General features: G+C 42.2%; 1 protein-coding gene across 4 annotated transcripts in view; it reads left to right on the forward strand.

Annotated features, from left to right (window-relative positions):
* Positions 1-20,562, forward strand: part of FARP1 (FERM, ARH/RhoGEF and pleckstrin domain protein 1) — a 285,713-nt gene that overhangs the window by 231,460 nt on the left and 33,691 nt on the right. For 3 of the 4 annotated variants that reach the window (XM_058548404.1, XM_058548403.1, XM_058548405.1), the window contains exons 14-16: positions 9,108-9,295; positions 10,535-10,624; positions 11,703-11,836. In XM_058548404.1, coding sequence (XP_058404387.1) covers positions 9,108-9,295; positions 10,535-10,624; positions 11,703-11,836 — 412 coding nt within the window. The remainder of the gene's footprint in view (positions 1-9,107; positions 9,296-10,534; positions 10,625-11,702; positions 11,837-20,562) is intronic. The other variant, XM_058548406.1, reaches the window with a different exon arrangement.

Genomic DNA, 20,562 nt, shown 5'->3' on the forward strand with positions numbered 1-20,562 from the left:
GCTTCTTGAAATTTCCACCACGTATACAAAACCCAGTCTGCCCTCAATTGAGCCAGAAACTCAGCTTCATATCAGCCCTGGAGTCATTTTGATTGTGTTGTCACGCAGTTTCTAAAAGAAGAAAAAATTAAAATATTAAACTGTCAGCTTAAATTTGGTTAAACCTGTTGTGAATATGCATTCAGCTCCCTTTTTCATATCTTTAATCAGTGTTCACATACTTTTAATCAACTTTTTCCACTTCAAATGTTATTCCATATTTCAACACAGAATGGGTTTGGTGCAATTGTAGCCATTAGTGAGTAACTGGGCCACAGGTAGGCCCGGCTTTAAATTAACAAATTGGGGACCCTCTTCACCATTAGGTTTATTTTGAGTTTGTTTCTGTCTCCATCACTCTTCTTTGTCTAAGCCCTTATTCTTATCAGCCAGAATTTAGAGAGATCTCAGAGTTGCATTCCCAAGAAAGGCTCTTTTTTTTCTGCATCTTCTCCTTTGTAATCTATAAACATCCCTCCTCTGATAGTCATGAACTTAGTTAAACTCTCTAAGGCTGGTCTTCTTGTAGTTTCATGGAGTAAGTCTATTTTATTGCTGCAAATTTTACACGTCAGACTGCAAAAGATCTTTCTATGCAATCCCTGTAATAGAGTAAGTTTCTTTGAACCTGAAAGAGGTGAACATTTCAAAATAACCCATTGCTGGTAGCTCGCTGGTGAATTTTACATTCACCTATGTTAGCCAAATCCGTAAGAACATGTGGAAGGAAAGGTACTAGTGAATGAACTATGAGCGGGGCGTAATTAAAGAACTTTACCCTGGCGACGTTAAAGACTTTACTAGCGCTGCTTTTTCCTTGTTAGTTTAATTCCATGTGTTTCTGTTTAGTTGAGTGAAACTTAATACAGGGAAAGGGGACTCCAGTGTACACTTGTGCATACCTCTAATACCAGTTGCTGGTGTTGAAATTGAAGCCATGACTTTTAGATCACCATAAGCGGGCCGGCCCCGTGGCTTAGCGGTTGGGTGAGCGTGCTCCGCTACTGGCGGCCGGGTTCAGATCCCAGGCGCGCACTGACGCACCGCTTCTCCGGCCATGCTGAGGCCGCGTCCCACATACAGCAACTAGAAGGATGTGCAACTATGACATACAAATATCTACTGGGGCTTTGGGGAACCAAAAAAAAGGAGGAGGATTACAATAGATGTTAGCTCAGAGCCGGTCTTCCTCAGCAAAAAGAGGAGGATTAGCATGGATGTTAGCTCAGGGCTGATCTTCCTCACAACAAATAAATAAATAAATAAATACATAGATCACAATAAGCATGCCACTTAATGTAGCAGTTGTCTTTTTATTAAAAAAATAATAATGAGGGGCCGGCCTGGTGGCGCAGCAGTTAAGAGCGTGCGCTCCGCTGCGGAGGCCCGGGGTTCTCAGGTTCGGATCCCGGGCGGGCACCGATGCACCGCTTGTCAAGCCGTGCTGTGGCGGCATCCCATATAAAGTGGAGGAGGATGGGCATGGATGTTAACCCAGGGCCAGTCTTCCTCAGCCAAAAGAGGAGGATTGGCATCGGATGTTAGCTCAGGGCTAGTCTTCCTCACAAAAAAATAAAAATACAAAAATAATGAAAAGCAAAACAATATCCATGATGATTTGGCCTAGCCTTGTAGGCATCACAGATCAAATGTGCCTGGTGTTTCCTTGGGTAACCTAGAGATTTCCAAGTCTGTCCCCTTTGAACAAAAGTTGTAAATGCTGATTTGTATGCCATATGTATGTTTGGGAGGAGGTAGGTGGACTCTTGTTTTGCGAAAAAGGTCTTGCTTCATAGAAGAAACAGCATATCACTCCAAAAAACATAGATGAAACTTATAGCACAAGGAAATTTTTTCTTTTCCAGTGGAAGCAATTAAACACCCTGGTGAAAGCTAGGGAAGAATTAGAAAATCTTCTTTTCCTGAAATTGAATAGACTCTGATTGTTTGGGATCATTTCAGTGCGGATGGACTGAATGATGCAAACATCACAGCTTAGCATGGAAACAGCCTTGGGCATCTTCTTGGCCTCTGGCATTTGATTATAACTTTCCATGGAAGACAGCTCATTTGCGTCTTCGTGTGGGTTCTAGATCAGGTTACTCTGATATGTCTTGGGTGGCTTTATATTTGAAAGTAGGGAGGATTAAAAATCAGCTGTTGACATGGGATATCTGATCTACATGTGTAGTTGAGAGCTGGTGTAGAAGGTTAACCACAAGGCTAATGCTGTTAATGCAATCATGAAAATGGTCCTGCGAGATACTCGAGCTTGCTGCTGGGGGCCAGTTTCAGAATATCGAAGAGTAGTTAGAAATCATTGCAAAATGCAATGCAAACCGTGTGTGTGTGAGTGTGTGTGTGTGTTGTAGAAAGCATGGAACAGTGGTTAACTCTACTTTTGAGTGAGAGAAGAGGTAGAGGTGGGAGTGGCACAGAGAGTGCTCTGCTTTATTATGAGTTGGGTTGGTAACTAGCTGCCAAAGAGGAGACGGTAGAAGGGTCATGTGGGAACCTGTGGTGGTTGGTGATGGGCCTGTCCTTACTCATGGACGAGATTTCTGGCTCATGAAACTGAGCTAACAATTGCTTTTTCCTGGGCCTCAAAGTCCCTGTGTAAGAAATAAAGCATTTGTCACTGCGCCTGCAGTGATGTAGAGAAAGACCCAAGATAGATTTTCCTTAGTCAAGAACACACACCTGCCGCTCTCTCCACACCCACCTCAATGGCCGATGGATTGATCCTTTGCGCTCACCCCTCTCTGCCTGGAAAGTTGCCGTGGAAACCTAACTAACCAAATCTCACAGGCTTGGCCTACATTATTAATCCAGTTCCCTTCTGTTCTCTCTGTGTGTATATTTAATGCTATAGATAAAATATTTTATTAAAAATTTCTAATATACCCAATTAATTTTAAAATAGAAAAGGCTGGGGACTTCATTCTCATTTTTGTCATTTGTTTAATGAATTTAGGGAAACATTTTTCTGTTGTTCCATTGTATGCACTGTTTTGTCAGCACGCACCTCTCTAAGAGAAAAAGCTTTTTTTTCAACGTTCTGTCTTTATCCTCAAAGCATGGTGTACCTTCTGTTCCCTGCATTGTTGGAGCTCTGTCTGATGTCTTTTTTTTTTTTTTTTTTTACTCTGCTGAATACCAATTTGTACTTGGAATACCTGTTTCCTCTAGAATACAGTGATCCTGTTGACTAAATAGCTTTCACACGGAGGCATGCTGGGTGGTACCATATTTTCTCTAGGGGTGGGGAACGTAAATAGAAGATTTCACTTTTCTGCTTCCATCTTCTAACAAGCCCGCACTTTGTACTGTGTGTGCATGGGGGTACGGGTCTTTGGGAGCAAGCAGGATCACTGTAGTTGGGGGAGAGGTCTCATAGAAACAGAGAGTGTCTGTGGCAGTAGCTTACATAGGGCAGCTCAGGCAGTTACCGAAGGATTGGCTTCATACGTTGAATGGGAACATCTATTGGAATGGGAATAGGAAACTTTACAAAGTTCATATCTATACGAGAATTTAGTTGTGTGTTTGTTTTGTTGGGGGGTGGGGAGAGGTGGGAATGTAGACAAGACCTCTCCTAGCTCGTTCCCAGTTGGCTTCTCACAGCCAATAAGCTGTTTTTAGTTTTGATGTGTACCCAAAATGTAAGCTCTCACAGATACTGTCTGGTTTCATCTTCTCTCTGCGGCCTAAGAGTGCAGTATCTCAATAAAGCATGAATTTATACCACCAGGAAGGTTGCTGGCTTCTCCAGTAACAATGAGCTTGGTGATTCTTTAAGCATGGAAGGCCAAACTCATGTTAACAGTGTATGCACGGTGTTAATATCTCTTGTAACCTAAACTGAAGAGGCTTTTACTTGTCCTAACAGGTATCTTGCTGTAAAAACTGTCAATTGTAACTGTTCTTTCCCACTGATGGCTGAAGCTTTGTCCAGAGTACAAGATGGTATTTTTCATTGGTATGAAGCACCACGTTCCCCAACTCAAATACTGCCACCACCACCACCACCACCACCATGTTCAAACAAAGGAGAATTCTCCTTTATCTTTTCCCCATAAGTAAGAACAGGCTAGTGCATTAGCTATCATTTTTCCATTAGTAGCATTTCTCTTTTTATTTTTCTGCAAGTTGCATCGCTGTTGCTTTTCTGAATTGCTTGATGATGAACGGCAAAGTTGGTGTTTAGCTGCTTATAATAAACTTTTCTTAAAGGAACTTGGTCTAAGAAGCACATACACATTACCCTCAACAACCTAAGTTATCAAGAAGAGGACCACACCACTATGATTGGTAACCCTATAATCAGGTTTTTCTTGTGGAAGCTTGTAATCTCAATAAAACATTGTCAGCTTTTTTCATTGGGGTCGGACCCAGCTTAGTTATCAGACTAGAGTGAGTCCTGCCTGTTCTGGAAACTACCCATTATTCAACACAATGCTGACCTTTTGATAACTGGCTTTCAAATGCAGACAATCTCCAGAGAGAGAGTTCATTGTATTCTCTTTTAGAGGGAGATTATGGCTTTAAAAAGAGCCTGTTTAAAAATACATGAAAACCTACATCTGTAACGTATTTCCTACATGTGCCTTTGGAGCATATTCTGGGTACACAGAGATAAAATCTCCTATATTTTAGAACCAAATAACAAGAGACAAATCATGATAGATGAGTGGCATCTAGAAGCTTGCCAAATAACTTTATCTGGGGGAATATTGAAGAATCAGCATAGATACTTTTTTAATAATTGCACTTTTTAAAATCTTGAAAAAAGGGCTTGAGAAAGCAATGTTCTCATTTTCATCAATATTCTCATTCTCAAATGTTTAAATATTTAACAAATCTGTGGATTACTATTTTCAAAATAAATGTCATGTTTTAGAGTTCCCTCTTTAACAGGAAAAATAACACTTATCTAATTAAAAAACAGAGATTATCAATTTATTGACCAATTTAAAGTATAGGACAGGTACAATGAAGTATTCGAAATGCCATTTTTATTACTTGAAAAATAGATTAGGAATTTCTCTTTTCCCAGACTTGTGTGAATTTGCTCTTAAGCCTTAATGAAGTTGGAGGAGGTGGATGGTCACTAGGCAGCTTGTACCCAATCCCAAGAGGGGCAGACAGGCATGAGCTTGGCTTGTTGACCGTGAACTCTGTTCCCGCTGGTTATGTGCTTCTGAGCAAGAGCTGGTGACGAGCTGCGGCAGTCTGAGCTGTGTTGCAAATTCAGCTTCCCCAGAGCAGCCAGGAGAGAAGAATTATGAATGCACTTTACATTAAAAAGAGAAGCTAAGCCAGTTTTGGGCTGGGTGATAAATTGAAATCCATAAATATAGCAGTGCTAATTTGAAGTTCCATAATTGTTTGTGCCATGAGAATGTGTACATTTAAAAGAGTTTTAAAAAGCAATTACTAGACATGCCTCCCTTGAGAGCAGTATTAGTGAAGGCATTTCCAGTCCACTGGGGACATAAACTCAGCCCTCTTGATACAGATTAGTGGTAGGGAGGGATACATGGGGAGGTCATGAAATCATTTGGAAAAGGTGAAGGATTTGAGAGTTAGTAACTGGAAATATAACTGGATGCCTAAAAAAAATGCAGAGTAATTTCTGGAAATAGGAAAAATAATTTTTCAAAAGAATCAGGAGCTTCCAGACTTTCAGAATGTAACTGATCTTTTTCTAAGCTCTTCAAACTTCTTTCTACCTATTGCCTTAATATCCAGGTGCTTTCTCAAAAGGTCCCCCAAAATTATTTACCTAGAGCCTCTTATTGAAAGAAATTCCTGTGTGTCAATTTTTCATGGAGGAAAAAAACGATAAAATACCCAGGCATTAATAAGTTCATTGAGTAGCAATGAACGTCAGTCATAATTTCTTCTCATCGCCTGGGGCTGTGCCTTCAAAGCAGGTGACAGGCTGCATGATTTGAACAGGCTTTATAAGGCTGCATGAAGCAAGCGGACTCATTTTATCTAACAACACAACCATGTTTGCTTTTCTGTAAAATGGACTACTTCACTGAAAATTGGTTACATGTAGTTCTAATAACTGTAACCTTAGACAATTGACTTTCTTTAAGACACAGCTCTTCACACTTGCCCCAGGCCCTACGTGGACACCAGTTTGTACAGACCATTGTCACACACTGGCTCAAAGTCAAAGAGAATCTTAATTACTCATCAAGCTGCCAAATTCTACTAATTACCCTCGTCAGCGTATTTCATTGATTGCTGAATGGCAAATGAGCTACGTATTTTTGTTTGGATCATGTCACCTCTAAATTTTCAAAACCTCAAATAGTTTCTCTTGCAAGAGGAGAAGGGGGCTATTCTCCATGGATGCAGCTCAAATTAGCAAAATTGAACTTTAGAGCTTTGGATGTTTTCCTTAGAACTGCTGATAGATTTCTAGAACAGGCTGCTTGGTGTTTATTGATTTATTGGTCTTACTGTTTAAATACACCCATCACCCTGCCTTTCTTGGGCCTCATGAGTAGACACAAAGCCAGCTGAAGTAGCTCTGGTAATGGAAATGGGCCACCCTTATTTGGTCGTTCTCCAAGGCTGTGTATTACAACTTGGTGATTGCACACGTCTTTAGGCTACACGAGTGAATGCAGCAGGCTTTCACCCAACAACCTATGGCTGACCCGGAGCTGTCCCCTACTCTACCTAAGAACACAGAATGTCAAGAAGTTCACTTTCCATGTCCCATTTTCTGAATCCTGTCTCCAGTGTGGTCCAGGGGGATTCTTCTAGATTGCTATCTTCTTTGAACTGTGTTCTGCCTTCTTGGCAGGGTAGCGTCTGTCCTGGAACCCTAGTCTGTTAGCTCATCCTTACAGCCTCCTCAGTCTAATAAATCCAAGTGTCCCTGGGGGGATTCACAAGGACAATAGCTTTTGACCTTTGGAGAGTGGAAGTGGTTGTACTTGAGCGTGTTTACCCCTATTTTCTCCGTTGCAATGTGGCAATTGGTTTTTCAACTGCTGCTGGATGCTGTCCAGGGCCTGATAGGTCCTGTTTTCCCATCCCCCACTCCTCCTTCAAGCTAGCCTTCTAATTGCTTTTTACTCTTGGCTCCAACTCTTTCAATGATGAGGCGAATGCTTTTTCTGTTCCACGTCACCGCAAAGTCAAGGCCCAGCATGTTCTCCCTTATAACTGCCTCACCTGATCTCACGCACAGTGTGAGAGCTGAAGGTAAGCCCCAGATTTCGCCAGATGATGGTGGACAAATAAAACGTGATTCTCGACTACTCACAAATGCATGAAATGTTTTGATCTCCAGACAGACTGCCACAATTTCTCTTTTCTAATTCCTATTTGTAGTGATAACGTTTTTCTTTTTGTGATTTTTTTAAAAAAGAGAATAGTGTAGTACCTTGAAACAATTGCAGTTTTGATTGTTGTCACTATTTCTATTTGACAAATTCCAATTCTTTCGAAATTATTGTATCCAGTTGTGCACTAGTGTCAATAAAATTGACATTGTGAAGCAATTTCTGGCCTTTTTCTCCGGGTTTTACTGGGTCTGGTGGTGTGTGGGGTGATTGGGTCTTTGTCTAACATCAGGACTTCATTTCAATGATGTATTTTAAAATGCGAGGATTTAAATGGAGGGATTTTTAAAATTTGAACTTCTTGAATCTGCCTTTTCCTCACATTTTCTAATATTCTTCTTCAAGGATCATTGTACTGACCAATGGGCAGTGGGCAGGATGTCTGCTTGTCATTGCTTTTCTGGGTGCGGAGCTTTTCACCTGCACGTTGGTGACACAGCTAGCTGATCAACCTGGGACCGGGTGGGGGCTGCTGCTGGTTTCTGCATGGTTCCTTCATGCTGGGATCAAGGTCACTACCCTACTTCATCAGCTCCGTTCTAGGCTGTCCTATCTTGTAATTTCAAAATGGATATGAACGAATCCAGAGGGAGAGGATAGATGTCAAGAAAATGAGGGTACGCCTGGAAAACTGCCCTTGCCCTTTCTCTGGGAGAGCCTTGACAGCGTGCTGAGCTAGCGACGAGCCTGAAACTGTGTATTGGAAAATGGAGAAAGCATTGACGTTGTCTTCCCTTATCATGGTGACAGACAGGACTCGGGCTGCTTCACTTTTGTTTACCATCATACTAGTTCTAGCAAATTTGCATTAGAACTATCAATGTGTTGGGTAAAAACACTTAGGTTAGAAGTATATTTTGAGACTAAATCCTATTTAGCTTCAATAGGTTGAGATATCAATATTTGCAAAATTCTGTTGGCAAAGAGTTTCATATTTACATCATCTCCTTTGGCTGACTCATGACGGGTAATTGTACATTTTCATACTATTTAATATGGTGTCCTTTTCAGAGGATTAACTAATTACCTGTCACTTTTTGACTCGTAAAGGGGAATTGTAATTATGTAATGACCTCCAGCTTTGCATTTTTCAATAATCACTTTTGCCTGTAAATGTGATGCTAGTGTTTCTGTCCCAAACAGTGAGAGAGACATGGAGTGACATCACCAGGTATAACAAGCCTGCTTCTGTTCTGTTCTTTGTAGAATGGGGAGATGGCTGCTTTCACTTTCTTTAGCTGTGGCCCCTTGTTACAAGACGTAGTCTGTCCTAGGTGCACCAGTCGTTTAGTTTCCTATTAGTATAGCTCTATTTTCTAGTCATTTCCCGTGTCTCCTTGTGACGTAGACACTGTGTCTTTCTCCAGTAATTCGTAGAAGCTAAGGCAATAGTTAGGAGGTGAAGATTCTATTTGGGGATACACTATGCTTTTAAACTATCTAATTATTCTTAAGCAGAGATCTCTATCTTATCATTAATTACATAATTGAGGCTCCACTGAGTTATTCATACTATAGTATCTTTAGTATTAAGGCAGCTGTAACTTCAGGAAAAAACTAGAAAATATTGAAGCGCTTTATGTGTGCCATATGGTAGTCAAGCTTCTAAAGATTTGAAATGGTGAAAATTGTAAGTAGAAATCAGGTCCCAGAAGGAATTACTTTTTTTTTTCTTTAATACTTCTCATCCCCAAACAGGCTCCCTGACTGGTAGCCCTCACCTTTCAGAGCTGTCCATCAACTCGCAGGGAGGAGCTGTGCCTGCCAACGTGATCTTCTCTCCCAACCTGAGCCCCGACACCAAGCAGGCCTCTCCCTTGGTCAGCCCGCTGCTGAATGAGCAGGCGTGCCCACGGACCGACGACGAGGAGGAGGGCCGGAGGAAGGTGTGGCGACCTGTGTGCACACATGTTATTCTTTTTTCTTTTAATTGCAGTAATATATATAACATAAAATTTGACATTTGAACCATTTTTAAGCATACTGTTCAGTGACGTTAAGTACATTCACAATGTTGTATAACTGTCATCACTATCTATTTCCAGAACATTGTCATCGTTCCAAACTGAAACTCTGCACCCATTAAACACTAACTCCTCATTACACCTCTCCCCAGCCCCTAGCAACCACTCTTCTCCTTTCTGGATCTATGACTCTGACTCCTGTAGGAACTTCATATCAGTGGAATCATACAGTATTTGTCACTTTGTGACCAGCTTATTGCACTTAATGTCCTCAAGGTTCACCCATGTTGTAAGCATGTATCAGAATTTCCTTCCTTTTTAAGGTTGAATAATAGTCCATAGTATGGGCATACTACATTTTGTTTATCCATTCATCCCTTGATGGACAGTTGGATTGTTTCCTCCTTTTGGCTCTTGTGAATAATGCCGTTAGGAACACGGGTGTAGAAGTATCCATCCGTTCAAGTCTTTGCATACATCCCCAGAGGTGGAATTGAGTGGACTCTTGTGGGAAGCAAGCAAGATGGCTAGCAACAAGGGATTTCCTTTTACTTATTTTTGAAAGAGAAAGCAAAACTGATGGCTGGCCTGCTCTAGAGTGGTGTTACCTGCCACCTAACCAATGGACTCCAGGGAATTGAGTCACAATGGTGTCACCAGCTGCTTTCACCCTTGTCCCTTGAGATCAGCCACCCTTCGTATTCCCACAAACAATATAGCTTCCATTTCCTAAACAATAACACCACCAGCCCATGGCACCCAGGACAAAGGCCACTGTGGTTTCTGTTTCATTTATTTCCTCAAAGACTGCATCACTCTATTTTTACTAACTAATTAGATTTCAGACGCCTAATTTTGAATAAATAGTCCTCAGTGCTGGCTAACACACTCATTTGAGGCCTTTCACTGAGGGTTATATTTACATGGAAGGAAACATTCCTAGACTATTTCCTCATCATGAAAATCCATTCTCTTATCCTAGTTCTTCTCACACAAAAAGGAGAATAAGTAAGAGTTTATTTAAACTTGATACCAGTTAACAAAAGATCATAAGTTAGCAATGTATCACTTTCATCAGAACTGTCTTATAATCAGGATATTCTTAGAGACTTATACCCAAAAATTATTATGATGTCTCATTTCTTTTTACGGATTTTGCAGAGATTCCCGACTGACAAAGCATACTTCATTGCAAAGGAAGTGTCCACCACTGAGAGAACATATCTGAAGGATCTTGAGGTCATCACTTCGGTACGTGGACCATTTTCTCCAAAGCATTAAATTACCTAATTTATATCAACTAGTGTTCAGCTTTAGGAGAGAAGCTGGATCTAATTAAATGTTGGGTTCTCTGACTCCAATTAAAAGGATTTTGGTCCTGCGTTATAGAAATTAGACAATAATAGTATATTTATTTTGGAAAATACTCTATAAAAACTTTTATAATTGTGATTTTTAAGTGCAAAGGAAGGAGGTTTCTGAAGTGGAGAAAATTAAAACTGAATGTTCTACTGTCTGCATGCACCATTGCAGAACATTTCATGTTTTGCTCATTGTCAAGTGTAGCTACTTACTTTTGCTTGAGAGAGACCTCAGAAGTGAATAGGAGCCTCCTTTTATCTTTGATAATAAATTGAGCCATGTCAGCAAAGTCTGCTAGAAGACTGCCTTTTATTATTTTGATTAGTCCTCTTCAGTCTTGGAAACAAATTCAAAGCCTTGCAGATGTCTTCATGACTCCTGGATTCTGGGAAAGAATTAACCATTTGGATGTCAGCTTGAATCACTGGGTTTCTGTGCCTCCAGGGAGTCTGTGGCACCTGGCCCTGGGCAGGTGCTCAGGAAACACTGTGGGACCCAGCCCTGCCTCACCTCCGCAAGATGAGTGACTGTGTGAAGTCAGTCACTCTGGTTGTCTCTCTGCTTCAGCCACCTGCGTGCTCAGCATTTTAACAAAGGAGCAGAGATGGAAGTTCCTAAGGACAGAGCCAGGGGGTGTTCGGTGGTATAAATCCATGATTACCCAGTGAGTTGGCCAGAATGGACGTTTTGGTTTGAGTAGCTGCCGATTTCAGAGATTTGTTCTGGCTTCAACAATTGCTTGGTAACAGCTTTCAGGAAGGACTAATAAAGAGATGGGTGCTTCTCATCCCATCTAACAAAGAAGGCAAAGCAGTAAGGCCTGGAAACCCCTGAGGCTCCTGAAAGGCTAGGAATCCAGCGACAAAGCCCTTTGTCCTCCAGCGGGTTGGCTGCTTCTGAAGAGCTGCAGGTGTTCGTTGTGCATCTTTCCACCTCTAAGTGTGTCCTCTGCTCTTTTTATTCCCAGTGGTTTCAGAGCGCAGTGAGCAAAGAGGAGTCTATGCCCGAAACATTGAAAAGTCTCATATTCCTGAATTTTGAACCTTTGCACAAATTTCATACAAACTTTCTCAAGGAAATTGAGCAACGACTAGCCCTGTGGTGAGTACAGCAATTATATTTCACTCCACCCGCCTCCTCTCTCTCCTTCTAATGTTAATTTTTTGTTGTTTCTTATAAGCAGCAGTCATAAGCAAAGACAAAAGCAAGAAACTGGCTTAAAATAGCCAACCTCAAAGTGATTTTCAGTTAAATTCTACATGTATTTAGGTCTCCTCCTGAATTTTTTTTACCTTTGGTTTACAGTTCTTCAAAATGCATTTTTTCTTACAATAATTAAATGAATATCACAAAATGAAGGTAGTAGTTACTTCTGGAAGGACGATGACGGTTGTAAAGAATAGAGGCATGAGGGGCTTTGAGGGGAATTGGTAATATTTCACTGGTGCTGCTTTATAGTCATTTGTTAAGTGTCTGTATGTCTCATGCAGTTTTCAGTATTATATTTCACAGTGTTTAAAAAGCACTTGGAAAAATACAGAGCCTAGTGCACCTCTCTCTCTCTCACCTTGAATCTCTCTTCTAGGGATTTATCTTAAGGATACATTTTAATATGTGAAATGACATATGACAAAGATATCCATGACAGAATTAAAAGATTGGAAATGACCTAAATGTCCATGAATAGCAAATTGGTTAAAAATAAGATTTAAGTCCATTAAATACCAAATAAAACATTAATCTGGGAGAAGAAGACGGTGGTGCAAAAAATCAGGAAAAACTTTGTATACTGTAGAATGCAAAGTCTGATGTACCCTTACCTAAAATAGAACTTTTACAGAAAATTCTTATGAGGTTTTTTAAGACAGCTATATGTAGATGCATGGAGAGCTGACTGTCTACTAAAGATGCATTTGAAAACAATGCCAGGAGAAAATAGCAAAAGGCTTCCACTGCGTTTTGGGCAGAAATGGAACCCATGTATACGGCTTCCTCACTACAGGTGAGAATTTGGTTTTAAGTAGTCTCAGGAGCATTGAGTGACTGTGGGGCCTGTAAGGAGCCATGGGTGAGGTGGTCCTGTCCCAGGTGATCCCAGACCATGGAGTTCAAGCTTCAGTTCAACAGGTTAGCAGAACTGCTCCTCTGTGCCGTGAAGCGAACGTGCTCAGGCATCCAGCTTAGTGTATTTTTTATACCTGGAGATAATTGATGTGCAGTTCTCTTTCCCACGATAGAAGGAGGTGGGCGGCTTTACTAAGATGCCCCAGGGAGGAAAGTACAGCCAGGATTGAGAAATAACAGGTAAAAGATCAGCCTCATTGAAAATGAGGAAAGATTGAAAATGCCACTTTAGAGTCTTACTCTATGTTGGTGCTGTGAATGTAAGAGAAATACCACTTTTCAAAATTAAAAAAAGAAATTCTACAAAATCTAGCTTTATTTTGCCTTCCGAAAGTTTACCTGGAAACTTTCAGTTGTGTTCTGCCATGTTGCCTCATCATTCAGACAAAGTTGAATGATGCTTTCATAATAGAGTCAAAGACCTTACAACTCTGGAGAAATCAGTTAACAGTTTGTTTTCTGCCCAGTGAGATGTATATTAATATATCTCATCTTCCTGTAGGCTCAGAGCATCTTGAGCTGGTGTCACTACAGCAGTTTCAGTCCACATTGCAGTTGATTTAAACAATGTTGGGGAGGTCACACATAGGAAATGTCATCAATTGGCAGTACCCTGGCAGCCCAGTATGGTAGCTTCTCTCTGGTAGCTCCCGCCACCAGAGAGAACTTTGGAGATGTAGGGGGAGGAAGGCATATTCCTCTACCCTCTAGGTTCTTCTGGCTGATCTAAGAATTAAATTGACATAAGACAGAATAACAGGAGAAAATCAAACAAATTTAATAACATGTATACATGGGAGAAACACAAGAAAACTGAGTAACTTGCCAAAATGGCTAAAGCCACCACCTTAAATACCATCTTCAGCTAAAGACAAAGAAGGATATTGGGGTAGTGGTTTAGGACTACAGAGGGGAGGAAGGCAATTCACATGGAGATGGAAAAGCAAATGTTTGGTAAAGAAATGTTTGCCATGCCTTGCAAAGACAGTGAGAGGTGGAGAGGACTTGGATCAAAGGCTCCTCCCTATCACACATAGTTCATATCATGCTATAGTTATCTACGGTGATAGCTCCTTCCTGGAACAGGCCTTCTGTCTTAAATCATTTTAGGCAGTTAGGGGGAAGGTCAAAGTTTCTTTCTGAGTCTTTTATTCTTAAAAATAAACCAAAGAGACACATTTTGGGGTGGCAAATTCTGATCCCCCACAGAGAGCTGTATGAAACATTGCCTTCTAGGAATAAATGCCATCCTCTTGGATTTATCTATGACCATAAATCTTCAGCATCTGGCCCTTATCTGTGAAAAAATATCCAATTGTTTAAAAAGCAGCTGCTGTCGTTTGTTTCCCAGAGGATTTTCAGTAGAGTATCTTTCAAAGATCTATAATTTTATTCATGTTTTACATGAAGATACCAGAAGCAAAAGACTCAAAGCTAGAGAGAGAGCTGATAGTCAATACGCAGCTCAATTGACATGACCTTCACTAGCCTTGCAACAATGGACCCAAACCAAATTGATGATGTTTACCAGGAGTAAATGTTAAAATCTGACATTAAATTCAACTAATCAATACCTCAAATGCGTGATGAGGAAGACCTGGCTTGGCAGGGATTCAAGGCAGAAAGGCAGAATGTGAATGAGTTTGGTATAAGCCAATAGAATAACATGGGGAGAAGCCAGTGTCTGTGCCTGTAGCTCTCAACATTGGCTGCTCATTAAAATCACCTGGAACCCTTAAAAATCTTGATAACCAGGCAAAACCCCAGACCACTTATATCAGAATCTCTGAGAGGTAGAACCTAAGCATCAGTATTTCGTAAAGCTTCCCAGGTGAGTCCAAGGTGTAGCCAAGGTCAAGAAACTTTGCCCTGGACTGCCTTGTTAGAAAGAGACCAGAGCATGGAAAACGATTGTCCCTTACCTTCAAGGCTCAGAGCTCCTGCAGAATACTATACCCAATTCTGAGTTTCACATCTGAAATGGGATAATAAGAGAATGCATTTCATTAAAGATAAAAAAAGATTGTTGGAATTATGGGCATTCAGCCTAGAAGAGAGATTTTAGAAAATATGGTGGCTCCCTTCAGGCTGAGTGTATGAGAAAGGGAGTAAGCATCTTCTTAGTTATACCAGTGGACAAAATTCAAGCAAAAGAGTGAATTTCCAAAGAGGCACATCATCCTGAATATAGAAAAGGCTTTCCTGACACTAAGTGCAGCTTAGCAATGAGAGGCTGCCTTATGAGGTATAAGCTTCTCCACTCAGGGTTTCTTGAGCAGAGGTTGACTGCCCGTTTCCAGAAGGTATTTATCTATTGGGTGGAACCCCATTCTGGCAGTGCTCAGGGCCACCTGGGGTTGGCGGGTAGGGGAGTTTTAAAAAAATACAGACTGCCAGGCTCCATCTGGCCCTCCTGAATCAGAACATTGGGATGAGACCCAGAAATGTATATTTTTAAAGTGCTTTTGAGATGACTATGATGGATAACTTCCCTGGAACAGCTGATGTGGAGTGCCTCTGACAAAGCTAAGATTCTATGATTCTTTGGTTTGCATTTTGGTTATAACTCTTTGTTTCTTCTAGAAGCAATGAATGAATGCATGAGTGGGTGAGTGTGTGAGCAAGCAAGCGAGGGTCAGACTTTGCCTGCTGAGGACTTGCAGTCTCAGAGGAAGAACCAGGCACGTAGAGCAAAGAAGGCCAGGCCCTCATGGATGTGTGTGCCACGTCCATTGTGGGCACAGGGCATCGCTGGCCAGTTCTGCCTTGGACATGTGGGCCATTAATGCCTTCACAGAAGAGGCAACCTGTGAGTAATACATTCAATGAGAAGAATGGATCACAGGGAAGTTTATTAGGAAAGGAGTTCACACTGAGTTATTGACTGAGAGACCACATATAAGTGTGTGTGTGTGTCTATGTATGTATCTATGTATATATATTCATACTTTGATATGGGAAACACGGGTTGGCTCACGTAGGTTGGGTGGCTGCGTCTGCATCGCCATCTCGCCACCACCTGAGGTCTCTGTCTGGCTGTCTGTGACCCTGGCAGAGCCTCATTTCCTCATGTCTAAGGTGTGGATGGAACACAGGCCCCACCTCACAGGGCTGTTACACAAACTAAATGAGACAATGTTTGTAAACGGTTCTGCCCCACACATGGAAAGAGGGGAAAGCTGATCGTTTTTTATGTAAACTTTTTATTTTGAAATAATTTTAGATTTAGAGAAAAGTTGCCATGACAATAGAGTTTCTGCACACTCCTCACCCTTTCTTTTCCCCTAATGTCAACTTCTTACGTCACTATGCACATTGGTCAAAACTAAGAAACCAACATGGATACGTTACTATCAACTAAACTCCAGACTTTATTCAGTGATAATATTTTAAATTGTTACTGTTAATGGAAAGAAATCTAAAGTTTACTATACACCTAAAGGTCCCCAAAATTTGGTCCTTAAATGACACAGCCACCATGCTTTTCCTTTGCAGTCCGACTCTAGGTTGTCATATACTTCCATCAACAGTGAAAAATTATAGGGCAGAAAAATTACCGGGAGGTTTTCCTGCATGGTTAGGCTGAACCCTGGCTCAGTAAACACACCTGCCCTGATCCAAATGTTGTCTTCTCCTAAGTAAACACACCTGAAACGAGGATGGACCGCTTCATCCTGGCGGAAGCCCAAGTTACCTTGTTTCTTCAAAAACAAGGAAACAGGTTTGGTGACTTCTGAAAACATGAGGAATATTTTTCCTTTGGAAAGCAAGGATGTTTTACTCAGCTGTTCAAATGCATTCAGAGAAAGCCACTGACAACCTTTGGCTTTCAGTCAGGAGTCCTAAATTCCAGCCCTGAAATGACTGGCAGGCGCTGAGTGCAGACTGGCCAAGTCCTTCCCCAGGGATGGATGAAGACGTGCTCTGGGACAGTGTGCCTTGGCGGATTCTGCAGTGTACAAAACTCGGCTTGCAGCTGGCGAGAATCAAATCAAATCAAATCTCCCTAGGATCCAGGGAAGTCATGCAGAGAGGGACCTGGGATAGGCTGTGGGCACACACAGTTTTCAAGAAGGATCAGCTGCATTTTTTAGAAGAAACTTGGGATAGAGTCACTTGGAAGGAGTGCAGAAGCCTAGGTAGGAGGACTGGAAAGACCAGATGTCGAGATGTCACCGAGCAGACAAGTCAGGGATCATGGGACAGAGGAGAAGGCAACGGGAGGCCTCTGGAGCTGTGAGCCTGGTTAACTGGGAGGATGGTCATGAAATTAAAGAAAGGAAGAAGCAAGTGCGATGGAGGGAAGATGAGCTTGCTTGAGGGGTCAGTAATGAAGTCCTACAGGCAGTTGGAAACGCAGGTCTCAGGCTTGGGAAAGAAATGGGGCTCAGGGGTATAGATTTGGAAGTTATCCACAAGAAGAATCAAAACTTTAAGAAAGAGAATGTTGAGACAAAAGAGAGCCAGGGATAGAATCCTAACTCTTTTTAAGGCTCATTTTTATTGTGGTTTTAAATCCTTTTATGCCTCATCCTCCTTAAAGATTTTGAGACAGTTTACAAATGCAAAACAATATAAGAAAAGGATAAACAAGGTCATCTAAAGCCACACTGCTCAATACAGTAGCTACTAGCCACTTGTAGCAATTTAAGTTAAATTAAAAATTTGTTTTCTCAGTAACACTAGCCACATCAAGGGCTCATTAGCCACATGTAGCTAGTGGCTACTGTATTGGATAGCAGATATAAAAAACATTTCCATCATCACAAAGTTCTTTTGGGCAGCATTGATCTAAAGACTCAAGAAGAACTAGTACTCATTACCACAACAAAGGGCCTGCCGCACAATAGTTGCTCAAAATACTTGTGCAAAACAAATGCATGAGAATGTTGTAGTTTCCTCTAGGGTAAATCTTGAAGAGTAATAAGTAAGTTTGCTTGTTGTTGTGTTTCAAAGGCTCCAAAGCAGAGGAGGTCCTGGCAAATGAGGATGGACAGTGCTTTTACACTTGTAAAATATTTACATGCAAAGTTTGTGGCTTTGATATTAATAATAAGCTACCATCGATGAGCAGTTACTATGTGCAAACTCTTTATGTACATTGTACCATTGCAAAGTTGCCATTATTGATCAAAATAAAAATGACCACCATGCTTTTCCCACTTAATCTTCAAAGACAGAGGTTGGCATGACCTGTGGCCAAATCTGGTCTGCCACCTGTGTTTGCTAATAAAGTTTTATTGGAACATATCCATGCCCATTCTTTTACTCATTGTCTATGGCTGCTTTTGTGCTGCATCAGCAGAGTTGAGTAGTTGTGACAGAGCCTGGATGGGCCACAAAGCCTGAAATATTTACTGGCTGGCCCTTTACAGAAAGACCTTGCCCACGCTTGTTGAAAAAGAACTTCCCTAGGAGTAGGTATTATTCCATTTTGTAATTACGAAAATGAGGCACAGAAAGGTCAAACCCCTTGCCCACAGCCACAGCCCATAAGTGACAGAAGCACGACTTGAATTTGGGTCTGATCTGATCCGTTGTGCCTTTGAGGCTGTGTTGTTGAAGCACAGGATTTTACACCTGAGAGGGAGCTGGGAGAGCATCTGCCATCATTTCTCATTCTTCAGAGGAGAAAATGAGAGTGCAGCTTGCCCTGGGCCACACAGCGGGAACCAGCACAGCCCCATCCAGCACCCATGTCTCTGACTCCTGCAGCCTCTCTTCCCCTCCCGGCGCCAGGAGGTCAGCACTGCTGATCAAGATGCCCGTCTGCTCTGAACACCCTCCTGGGGTGTTGGTCCTCTCTTGAAAGTGGCAAGAAGCTCATAGCATCTGGTCAACACTGGTCCTATGGTGACTTTGTCTACAGAAGTGTCACTTTTAGGCCTCAAACCTAAGAAGGTGGATTCAAGTTTTTTCTAATCTACCAAGAGACTTGTTATGGCGAGACGGCCACTGCTGGGGTGGTCATATCAGCGGGGACTCCTGTAGAATCTGGCCTTGCCACTTGCCCTGGGAGCCTGTCTGTCCACCCCAAATAATTGCAATAAAAACAACAACTATAATAATACCCACCAGGCACTGTTCCAAGCACATCACACATATTACCTTGTTTAATCCTCGCAACAACAAGGGGCAGGTCCAGATGAGGATACTGAGGCATGGTAGATGAAGTAACCTGCCCCAGGTTACAGTTAACACTGAACTTGAACCCAGGGTGGGTGGCTTCCCAGTTCTTGGTCTTCACACCTCACCCTGCTGCCTCTTCAACTTTGTTTGGTTCTCCGACATGGCCTTCTGCCCTCTCCCTGGGGAATTGCTTCCAGGGCCTTAGTTTTAAAACTTCACATACTGACTTTTTGCTGAGGGAACAAGAGGAAGAAGAAGAAAAGTACACCTCCCTCCGAGCACTAACTTTTTCAAACCACTTGGGCTATTGGACGTTATTCTCTTCAACTAGTGTAAATTTTCCCCCTCCCCTTTGAGTCTCAGGGGAGCTTTTGAGTTTGCTTGCTTGTTTGTTTTTTAACACATACGTGATGTCCTAGGACCCCTTGAGGACCCATGTTTCGTGACTGTTGTCGTTACTTCCCCATGGTGTCTGGGGATCCTTGAGCAGAGATATCTTGCCTGTGGCTGAATCAGGCACGAGGTGGGGCACGCAGTGGCGGGGCCTAGAAGAGAGAGGGTGTCTCGTGGTACCTGTTTGGCTCTGATTTAGGTCAACAGAGATGCTGAGACCATTACAACCTGACACGAGGCTCCTTCTATGGTGTTACTGTTAAGGTGGACTTTAATTTATCCCCTCAGTTTTGGAAGAAGAGGAGTTGCTGTAGGATTTTGTTGGTGTAGTTTTTGCTAACATGAATGTGTCCTGTGTTCCAGACACTGTTAAACACTCTTTGTGTACCACGTCACTTAATCTTTACAAGAATGCCATTAGGTCGATATTATTGTTGTTATTTCCTCACCTTACAGGTGAGAAATGAGGCATAGAGAGGGTAAGTAACTTGGCAAACATCACAGAGCTAGTTAAGGGCACAACTGGTTTTTGAAAACAGCCCCTCTGGCTGTCACTATGCCTTTCGTTCTAGAAGCTTTAGGCCTAACCTTTAGAGGGAAAGAACTCCAAGAACAGCCTCATTGCCATTCACCTGTAACATGAGAAAAAATTCCTGGCTCACGGGAAACCTCCACCCCAGCGTAATCCAAAATCCTCACGGCCTGCTGAGCTGTGCTCCCCTTGCCATGCCGGGCGGAGCACAGACACACAGACTGCATGGACGGGGACGAGGACGTGACATGCTCTGTTCCTTCCTGTTGTGCACTTGGGCTTTTCGTGGCAAGAGCCATCCGTGCACCCAGAACCTTGAGCTGTGACCTGTGTACTTACACTGTCAGTTTGAGGCCTTGTAGGGAAGTAAAGAAAAACCAGGCCTGGAGTCAGGCAGCCTTTTCAAATCCCAGTTCCTCTTCCGTTTACCACTGTGTGTCCTCGAGCAAGTCACTGAACCTCTAACATCAACTGCTTCATTTGAAAGTGGAGATAAATTGGGCCGGCCCCGTGGCTTAAGTGCACGCGCTCCGCTGCTGGCGGCCCGGGTTCGGATCCCGGGCGCGCACAGACGCATCACTTCTCCGGCCATGCTGAGGCCGCGTCCCACATACAGCAACTAGAAGGATGTGCAGCTATGACATACAAC

The sequence above is a fragment of the Diceros bicornis genome, chromosome 9, assembly GCF_020826845.1.
Source record: "Diceros bicornis minor isolate mBicDic1 chromosome 9, mDicBic1.mat.cur, whole genome shotgun sequence".
Classification (NCBI taxonomy): Eukaryota; Metazoa; Chordata; class Mammalia; order Perissodactyla; family Rhinocerotidae; genus Diceros; species Diceros bicornis.